The sequence below is a fragment of the Phragmites australis genome, chromosome 1 (genome assembly GCF_958298935.1).
Source record: "Phragmites australis chromosome 1, lpPhrAust1.1, whole genome shotgun sequence".
In the NCBI taxonomy this organism is placed as follows: domain Eukaryota; kingdom Viridiplantae; phylum Streptophyta; class Magnoliopsida; order Poales; family Poaceae; genus Phragmites; species Phragmites australis.
In genome coordinates, this window is record NC_084921.1 from 1,976,170 (window position 1) to 1,986,754 (window position 10,585).

At 43.1% G+C, this 10,585-nt stretch overlaps 1 protein-coding gene across 2 annotated transcripts; it reads right to left on the reverse strand.

Moving 5' to 3' along the window:
- Positions 1 to 7,667: 7,667 nt before the first annotated feature.
- On the reverse strand, positions 7,668 to 10,585 carry LOC133912550 (protein IQ-DOMAIN 6-like). 2 transcript variants are annotated; one of them, XM_062355466.1, is made up of 5 exons: positions 10,202 to 10,585; positions 9,252 to 9,527; positions 8,922 to 9,149; positions 8,603 to 8,740; positions 7,668 to 8,522 (listed from the first exon to the last, which is right to left on the reverse strand). In XM_062355466.1, the coding sequence occupies exons 1-5, from the start codon at positions 10,268 to 10,270 to the stop codon at positions 7,932 to 7,934; spliced, it is 1,302 nt and encodes a 433-aa protein (XP_062211450.1). In that variant the 5' UTR covers positions 10,271 to 10,585; the 3' UTR covers positions 7,668 to 7,931. The 2 variants fall into 2 exon arrangements, with proteins under 2 accessions (XP_062211450.1, XP_062211373.1); XM_062355389.1 differs by having other exon boundaries at positions 9,252 to 9,539.

Genomic DNA, 10,585 nt, shown 5'->3' on the forward strand with positions numbered 1-10,585 from the left:
CAAGCTCATTTTACCAAAAGTCAATAGGTTTTTACTTTCACTAGAAAATACTCCGATGTTCTCATTTTCTTAACACCAGACCATTCGGTGAGCATTTTACCAAAAGTCAATAGTTTTTACTTCTCTAAAAATAAGGTTCGGTGAAAGCATCCGATGTTCACAACCCAAACAACGAACCATCCAGTGTTCAAAGCTCTATTTTCCTTCGAAAAACTTCTTCTCTACAAGAAATAGTCTGGTGTTCACATCTTTAGAGCATCGGACCATTCGGTGAGTTTTTTACTGAAAGTCACAAGTTTTTACTTCATTCTTTGGCTTTTTAAAGTCCAGCACTGGATCATCCAGTGAAACCATTCTTTTTAGTGCCGGATCATTAGATCGAAGGTAAAAACTCTGGCTCTAAGGTAAAATCATCAAATCAACTTAAACAACCTTATCAATCACTCATCATAAATAATCCAATGCACATTTCAACTTGGTTTCTCAAAATTAGTTACGAATAATCTTGTATTAAACTTACATTGGAGGATTTAATATCTTTTGCTCAGACCGTGAGATCATGTTCCATGCAAATATTGATACATGCTTTTCCAATGTTTGTTATTCTTTAGGCAGGAAGCTCCTTATTTTGATCAATGTTTTCTCCATCCATTGTTTTTGTTGGATTTCTGAGGTAGTACTTGTATTACAGGTTGGGGATGAGGATTTAGTTGAAAAATTTAGCAAAATGACTGTCAAGGTAGTTATCCTACTGTTTCAGGAAAGAGGCAATCAGGACTTGGTGTGGTAAGAGTGTCCTTAAATTTATTTCAAGTGAAACAAACTGCTAGCCTCACGTGAAATTTGTCATTTGAAGTTTTGTTTGCAAAACTTATCTTTTATTTTGAGTTCTATCTGCAAAAGTTTGAAGTCTTCAAAGCTGTCGGAGAGCATTAATAAAAATGTTTAACAAATCACAGAGTCATTCTGAGCATGTGTCATAATTTCTGCCTTTTCTTCCAGGCCACAAAAAAACACAATGATGACTGTAAGAGGCTGTTAAGGCTGATGGGTGTCCCTGTAGTTGAGGTACCATTGATCCTTTCCTCCATCTGTCGGTTAAGTTTGTTTTTGCTCTACCTTTCCACATGGATAAGTTAGTGCACCTTATTGATATGTTATTCCAATGCCTTGGATGGTCAGTAAAATATGTCTGTTAACTTACATATTACCTGCTTGAGAGTTGGGAGGCCTTAAGCTTATGGTTAGACCTACTATAGCTTAAACCCTCTTAAACAGGTTGCTATTAGAATGGTTTCACTGACAAGTTTTAAGCTATATTAAGCTCGTTATGATTATAGGAGTTAAGCTATAAAAACTTTCTAGATAAGCTCAGCCTGTGAGCCTCTGCAAAATTGTAGTTCTTTTAAGCAATCCTCGACTTGTCTCAACTCTCAAGTCTCTTGTGGATAGGGGAATCAAGTAGATGACTTAGCTTGACAATATAATGTCTGTTTGGTTTTGGTCTAAGCTTATTTTCTGTTAAGCTTGGGCTAAAACTAGGGCAAATGGGCCCCTGATATGACTAGCACACGTGAATATTGTAACTTTGCCAATCAATAGTCGTTCCCCCATGATATGGCCGTTATCCTAAAGGGATCCAACTGATTCACTTGTTACTGTTATAGGTAATCATTTGCCTGACCACTTCTGCAGGCACCATGTGAGGCAGAGGCACAGTGTGCAGCACTTTGTGAAAATCACATGGTATAACAAATAAATAACTCTGTAAGAATTCTGTCTTAGCTTGACTGGATCATATTTTCATTCTGAGTTGTGAATGCCAGGTCTATGTTGTCGCTTCAGACGACATGGACTCATTGACTTTTGGTGCTCCAAGGTTTCTTCGTCACTTAACTGACCTTAGTTTTAAGAGGTCTCCTCTAACAGAATTTGAAGTGTCAAAGGTAACTCATTGTTTTTTTATCTTCTCATACTTTTCTGAGTAATTGAGTAATCCTTCGTGATTTTCCAGGTTTTGGAAGAACTTGGACTCACAATGGATCAGTTCATTGACTTATGTATCCTTAGTGGATGTGACTACTGCGAGAGTATTAGAGGTTTTATGACATTCTGTGTCTTTTGCCATACATTTTGTTTTAAATTGTCCCCACGATATGATTCAGTAAATCAAGCTTTGCTGAATAAATCATACAGCTCCATTGGATTACAAGGGAATGAAATTAAACAGCTGGAGTAGGAGGTTAGTATGTTTAAGGCAACTGTTCAGCTTTGCAAACTGTGACATATTTTTCGGGTTGCAGACACATGTAGCTTGTGTGATATATGATAAATTGAGAAGCGTACTAGAGTTCGCGGTTTGGTCTTAAAATCATGGGATGATTGGAGGAGTACGTGGCATCATCACAAAATTTTTATTGAGACGAAGCTAAGTCGTAAAGGCGTTGCGACCGTTGATGAATGGAGAAAAAAATAGACTAAAATATCCTCGGTGGTAGGTAGAAGTGTACTACAAGAGAAGGATATTTTAAAAAAAAATTAAAAAACTTAAGAGTCAAATTTCCTAGACCTATAAATAGAGGGGTAGAGCTATGGGAGAGAATGAACTAACTATTTGAGCCCCTTATACTACCCATATGAGAGTATTGTGCTAAAGTTTTAGAGGAGAGGAGGATTAGTGCTTAGCTTATGTAATATGTGAGAGTTTTGAGAGGTAAATCTTTGTAATATGTTTAAAATAGGGATGACCTCTTTAACTAATGAAGTTTATTTTGTTTCATATGCTTAAATTCCTCTGATTCTAGTTTCTCTCTCTTGGTTTTCTTGCCTTGTGTGTAAGTTTTTTTTTCTTCAGTGTTGATTTTCATTTTTATTTTTGAGTTGAAATTTTAACACCTTGAAAGGTTATTCTTCTTGATACTAAATGTATATGTGATAGGATCTTAAATTCTCTTGTCTTTAGACTATCATCTTGGCGGTCTTTTTCACCTGGTGTTTATCTCTTATTCCTTGAGTGCTCTTTTCTCAAGATTCAATATTTGTGTGGGAATGAGTCATAGATTGGTTTGTTGTGGAACCTAATGTTCGATTCTAACAATGAGACTCATTTTTTATTGAATCTTTTAGTTTGATTTTTGGTTTTTCTCTGGAGTTTCTGGAATTTCTAGATAGATGTAGTTTTTCCGCTGCGTATTTACATCATGTTCTATTATGATTCTCTTGTAGATATGCGTTGTGTGTTCGAATATGAGAAGACCATCAATTTCGCTGTCAGTATGAAGGCCTCGATTTATCTTTTCTTCGTTAAGGTCTTTCTTTCTATATTTGTTCCAACATATATAATTCTCTTCAAATCCACACATGATCAAGTGTCCACGGACATTGTCTGATTTTAGGAATTTCTTATCATTCCTGTAATCGCGTTATGGATAATATATTGTTATTTTACCATGATCTTACATATCCGTCAAAGCAACACTCGTGAAATACTTCACGCTGCTCAGATACTCCGGACAAGTCCAGATCTCAAGATACATCCAACTTCTATCTGCCATCTACAATGTAAAAATATTTATTCTTCATTAACAATTACCTTAAGTGCGTGATTAAGTATGCGATTAAAAATTTTATACAATTACACTAGATCTGTGCGATAGATCGGGCAAACCTAGTATCAAATATAACTCACTTGTACTAAGATTTTAGATAAAGATGTAAATTATCGATTACAACTCAAAGCACAATAAATCACCAAATAGGGGTTAGATAGAAGGAAATAGGAGATGCAAACCTTCAAAGACCTAGCAGCAGTTCAAATTTCAAATTAACAAAATATTAGGGAGTCTCTAACGGAATTGAAGAAAATTGTTGGAATTGTGTGCACAGTACTGTTGAGTATTGTTGACCGCGGATAGTAGCTGACCAGATCTTATAACAAATCTTATGACCCATCACTTATGACTTCTCATAATATGATCTGTTACTTATGACCTGGTATAGGTGACGGGTCTAGTTATAACCTGTTAGCAATATGAGAAGTGACGAATAATATTATAACTCGTCACCAATGACCTGTTATCAGTGGCGAGTTAATATCTGATTCTGATCTAAAACTATAAGTGACGGATCATATAATAATCTGTCACTGAATTATATCTCTTTTGTTTGTTTTTTAAGTAGTGATAGAGAGGGTGGGGTTAGCCGCGGACTCGTTCCACCGTGGAAGTTTCGGCAAGTATTATATGCATACGCGCACGGCGCCTTGGCCAGCGAAAGTTTGCATGCCGTGCTTGGCATCCATCCATCACGGCTGCAGGGATCCCTCGAGCGTGCGTCACGAATGTAACCACTCATCCAGAACGCTTTCCAACCAGTAAACTTGCACGCGCGGCGGGTTGCATGCTTGCTTCCACGGACCAGGATCGACTTGTGTACGTCCGCATCGATCCTGTCACCGTATCCTGACGTACGCGTCGGTGTCGGGGAGAACACAATGCTCGGATAGCTCGGGAACCGCACGCCGCAACGGGGAGTCCATCTGCTCGATCGTGCGCCGGCCGGCCGACAAGATTATCAAGTTCGCGAGTCATCGTCGATCGATCGATCTCAATCGATCCGATCAACTGGCCTCATCACGCACGCCAACTCCACCGTGCGGAGATCAATTTGCATCTTAATCAGAGACCTCGCCATCGATCGCCGTCGAGCTTCAATTCTTGTGTTCCAGATGACTACGTGTCGCTGGTCGATCGATCTCATTCTTGAGCTGTGACTGACGCGGATGGCAATCGCCGAGCTGATGGATGGGCCTGGCGGGCTTCTCGATTGGTGATAATTAATAACACGGCCGACAAAATGTTGGTTCTTGGGTCCATCGACTTTGAGGCCCTTCCAAATTCCTACCTCTCTTCCAGTGATTTTGTGCATGAAAAAAAATCAGTGATAAGGATTCAGGCAAGTAGATATCTATCTATTATCTTAGTAATCGACTAAAAAAAGAAGCCACCACGTTTAACCTACTAGAAATTACCACGTTAATAGTAGAATAAAAAGAAAAAAAATCCACACCATTAGTTGTAGTGGTATTAGATGGTAATCTTGGAATACAACTCTATGCGAGGTTGAGTCAAAGTTCCAATAAAAATACATGGTTAAAAAAATTATGTAGCAAATCCTGCCGCGCAAATGCTCTGGCTCCTTGCTACTTGTTTCGTATTTGGCGTTTTACACGCGTGCGTCTAGTATATGCAGCTCGGAGGCAACAAGAGAAATCATGCATGCATGTAGTATATAATTCATCCGATTGTAAATGTAGATTGTTTTAGAGCTGTGTATAAATATTAAGAAAGTATATTAAATGATCTGGTTGCTCTTCATTTATTCTGTATTGGAAAAAATAACTCATCTATTTGTAAGAGTGGTAGTATTTATTAAACAAAATCAAGATGAGAATAAAAAAGAAAAAAATACATAGAAATTTAAGAATGATTTATATTTAGAGAATAGTTGAGAAGGCAAAAACGATTTATATTTATAAATCGAGGGAGTATTGGTAGTAGGAGTACGTGGTCGGTGCCACGTCGGTCGGCAGCTTCATGCCAAGAGCTACGGGAAAGACAAGCCATGCATTGATGCATAACGTGATGCCTATTAGGTGCCCTTGTCCTGCATGCGGTCCCGCATGATCGATGATGCATGGTCCGATCACAACGCGCCGTTTGTACTGCAGGCAGCACAGGCCAGGTAGCTGATCAAGGACGCGCCGAGGCAAGACAACGAAGCTAACAAATCAAGCCTCGCAATCTCTCGTCCGTTTCCTTCCTGCCCGCTCACCATCGCCATCACGTACCAGAAAAACCGCGTCAGCGCCGCCTCGAGCTGTCGCGCGTGCGGCTCCGGCCGCCGGTTCCTTGCTCTGGCAGTACTGCACTGCTACCCGTTCCCGTTGGATCTTCACCGATCAGCTCAGCTGTCCTTTCAGGATTTCATACGAACAAGGCTCGGCAAGCTCTCTTCCTTCCACTGACCACTATGCCGTAGAGCTGCCGTAATCTATGCATGACGCTTGGACAGCCAAACATGAGACAGCACCCCACTGCTTACCATGCTCCTGTTCGCTGCGAATGAACAGCAAGGTGAGTTCGATGCAGGCAGGCATGCCTACTGGCCTGCCCTACTCATTGAGCGTCCAAGTGCACAAGTGCTTCAGTTTTCCGGTCCCATTCCCATCTGTTGCATTGCATGCTCATGATGAACGAACAGGAGCCCTGCTGACAGAGTGGCAGGCACTGAGATCGAGTAACATCGCCTGCCAAAGACATTTTGAGACCTCATCTGGTTTGAATTTTGAAATACTTACCGAAACTGTGTGTAACAAGTTGGCTGTAACAGCCCGGCATGGTGACAATGCTTGCAATGTTCAGAGCATTAGGGATTTTGCCGAAATGTTTTCATCCACTCTCATTCAAGTCCAGATGTCATATATGTTTCAGAAACAGGCATAAGCAATTCAATATGATTCAGATTTGAGCTACTGGTAAAATTTTGGACCCTCTGCTCCAATCCAGCAGATACACTCATTGATTGACTGGCCAGCAGGCCAATAAAGTGGTCCTGAAATTTGCGATGAGATTCTGATACCTGGAGCACAATCAATGCACTTTCAGTATGGAGACGAAGAATCCAATCAGGTAAATTTTTGCCTTGTCAGTATGACTGTCATTGTAGGGACTGGGACAAGTTCTTCAGGCCAACCTGGAAGCAATCAAAAAGCCACCACTTTGAAAGCAGTATGCATGACCGTTCATCGCAACCAAATAGTCTGAGCCATTTCAAAACTTTGCCACTAGCATGATGCATTTTGCATTGCTAGACTTTCTTGTACCTCTAAAAGCCAATGTTTTTTTTAATCTATTACTCTTCTTTTTCTTTCATTCAGGTCAAGGAAACCAGTCATTGTAAAGAAGATCGTTGAAGTCCTTATTTTTGGACGTTTAATCAGTTATAAATTTGTTAGCACGTTATGCATAGATCACTAGGACAATTATAAATTTCTTATCTGGGACAACGATGTTCTTTGACCTAGATTATCTATCTTGTCTGTTTGTGGAAACATGAGCAGTTCAAGGAGGTCAAACAAGGCTAACCCAGTGTCCATGTCTGATTCCGGGCATAATTTGTTGTGCTCATTTAAGGACCAACCAGTAGTTTACTTGGTAGGAGCAAAATGCCATATGTAAGGCTTAAACTATGTCTCAAAGTATGAGCATTGCACATTAGTAATAAGTTGAGTATCTGCTGCAGTGTACTTGGTCTTGGCGATTACCTAGGCCTAACAATGAAGTGCCCTTTGACCATTGTTTAAGTGATCTGAAATTTCTAGCAGTTCAAGTAGGATCACCTGTTTCGGTGGGCAAACAAAAATATTTGAAGTCATTTAGACCCTACTTTGTAGCCTAGTTGTTCGATTGGATTTTTTTTTTTCTGTGAGTAGCAAACTAACAATAAGGTGAATTTTATCAGACATTAGTACCTTCCAACAGAGAATCTAATGTCAGATAGAAACTAACTGCAACGTACAGCACACCGTTTCCAGCTTTGTGATCTTGTGAAGACCAAAGCATAATATTAATCATGGGAAGGCAAGAGCATGGTAAATTCATCTTTTTTTCTACCAGAAATCAACACCAAGAAAACAAATCCATAATGTTTTTCTACTCAAAGAACTATCTTACAGACAGCCACTGACAATGAGGACTGCCCCGAGATGGGGTAATCTGACAAGACAAGCTGAACAATGAGACTAACGACACACAGACAACTCAACAATGCAGCACCAAGCCACTCAAGAATGTGGCAAGGCAACTAGCAAACATCCTAGCCTAGAGAAGATGTAGAAGTTGGCTTCATCTCTGCATGGAGATCCATGAACACTACACCAGAGAAGCCTTCAACTCGGCACCAGAGGCCTTCCTATCCTCCGACTGCTTCAGAGCCGTCATTCTCTGGGCATTGCACGCCTTCTGCTTCGCCTTGATCGACTCCGTCATGCTCATGTAGTTGGGCCTTGTCCTAACACTGTCCTCGGTATTCTCTGATGCGACGAAGGTCGAGAATGATATGGGGGTGGATGCGAAACAAGACGACGACGATGCGGAGCTCTCATCGTTGCGCAATTCAGTGCTCGGAGACGAGATTGACTGAGCTTTAAACGGCTGATGGTGGGATGCTCCCGGTGGTTTCGCGGAGACCCGTTTGGTGACATTGTTCTTGCGCACCTTCACTGAATTCGGTTCGGAGAAATTCCCTAGAACACCGAAAGAGTCCTCGCAGTTCTTGGAGGACCGGAGGTCCGGCGAGATGGAATTGGTCTGGTTGTGCTCCTCCATCAACCTGTTTTCCCATGGCCGTGCCGCCATCCACCTCTCCAGCCAGCTCCAGTTGCCATTGCTCTTGTCGAAATGCTGATGCTTGAGCAGCATACCGGAGTGGTTCAACCGGCCATTTGAAGTAAGCTTCGGTGGCTGCAGAACAAGCTCAAAAAAGTTGCACATCATTCACAGGTACTTTAGCAGAATCATATGCAGAGTGTGATAATTCATACATTGCATTTCGCAGCGCCGTCGACCTGCTGTGAATACGCGTAGGCGATAGCTCGCTCACGCTTCATCGCACCCTCCTGTCGCTTCTGCAGCTTCACCCTCACATCTTCCAGTGTTCCCTGACTGTCGCACCATCCTTCCTGAAAAATCATAGCAAAATAAGGATTGGTTCTTCTAGCATTGCATGATCAATGCGCCTCTCAATCTGAAATCGGAGGTTGCATTGTTCGTCGCTTTGGGCATCTCAAACAAGGTACGAGCTTGCCGCATCATCAATCGAGTAAGGGGAAAGAAGGTCATTGAGGTGCAGAGGATGATGACCTCGGCTTCCCTGAGGATGTCCATCTGGGTGCGGCGCACCTCGAGCAGCTTCTGCACGGCCTGGCCCTCGGTGGACATGCGCACGCGGCGCGCCCGGATGAGCGCCTGCACCCGCACCAGCGCCTGCATGCACCGCAGCGTCACCGCTGCCTGCTTCCGCACCTGACGCCCGCGCACGATCGCCTGCAGCCGCACCAGCCCCTTGAGCGCCCGCAGCGCCCGCCGAGCCTTCACCAATGCACACACGCAAACCAATCACGAATTCGCATCCCTACAACTACACAAGAGCAAGATAGATTGGAGAGGAGTGACGCTCAGAAATGCGAGTACCAAGAATCCACGAAACGCGGTCTGGATGCGGATGGCGGCCCATTCTTGCCGGACGGCCATAAAATCCCTCGCCGGGGCGCGGGCGACGGCGGCGACGGCGGCGCTGAACGGGTCAGCGGGGGCGGCAACCGAGGAGGCGTCGTCGGAGGCCTCCGACGCGGAGCGGTGGCTTTCGCCTCTCGATCCGCGCCAAAGGGAGCCGTGGTCGCCGGAGGAGCTCCTCCACAGCTTCCACTTCCGGCCCTTTCCTCGCCCTCCTCCATGGAGAGATGGGACCTGCAGTTTGTCCTGAACAGGAATGGGTAAAATTTGTCGTTTCCATCAAAATTTCTGAAGAAAATTCTCTCTTCGGTGAAGTACAAAGGAGAGAAACCTCAGCTTTGTGGGGGGAAAAGTGAATCAAAGGTCAGATTTTTTAACTACGATATCGGAAAAAACACGACTTGATACAAATACAGTACACGATGATTTGGTGCTTTGACCTAAAAACGGTACACAACCATACTTCTGAAGCAGGAAAGCGCAGATGAGGAAAGAAATCAATGAGTATTCAGACAGCAAAGAAAGAGACACTTGGGTAACAACTTGCGGGGTATTTCAGATACAGGCGTTGCCATTCTGAGAGGCAAAAAGGATCAATCTTGATGTACCGTGTCTACTTTTGAAAGGGAAATAGCATAACCCCAAGAAGTCTGTGCGAACATGCTAATACTAAATGTATAATAAGCTGCTAACCGCTAGTGAGAAACAAAAAAAATGGAGAAGCCTGCAACGATGAAAAGCAGCAGGTGTCGCGATGTCCGTTTCAGCTATACAAAAAACCAAATCTTTCCAAGGATAATCATGCTGTGTAACGTGAATCAGTCGTGGAAAAATACCCCCAAAGAACAGCTGATAAAAATCGAACCTTTTTTTGGTCTCAAGAAACAAAGAACACCCATTTGCCTCACCTTGCAGTCTTCCTTCTCCGGCTTCTTGAGCCCTATCAGCGATTTCACCCACTTCCCTGACCCTCCCATCTGTCTCTATTGTCACCAAGAACAGCAGCAGCCAAGCGGAGGAGGAACCAAGGTCAAGGAGTGGTGATAGGCACAGCACGGAGAGGTGAGGCACCCAAGTATCCAACACAGCAGCAACCTTTGCCAAGAACAAGACCAAGACCAAGACCAAGAGCAGCCGATGGTAGGGGGAGAGAGAGAGGGAGGCGAGACAGGGAGGGGTGTGCGCGTGCGCCGCTTTGCAGTGGGAGACTCGGAGAGCGTTGGGGGAACGGAGGAGACAGGCGTTCGGAATTTGAAATTCGAAATTGAGGGAAGCCGTCAAGCAGAGGAGCA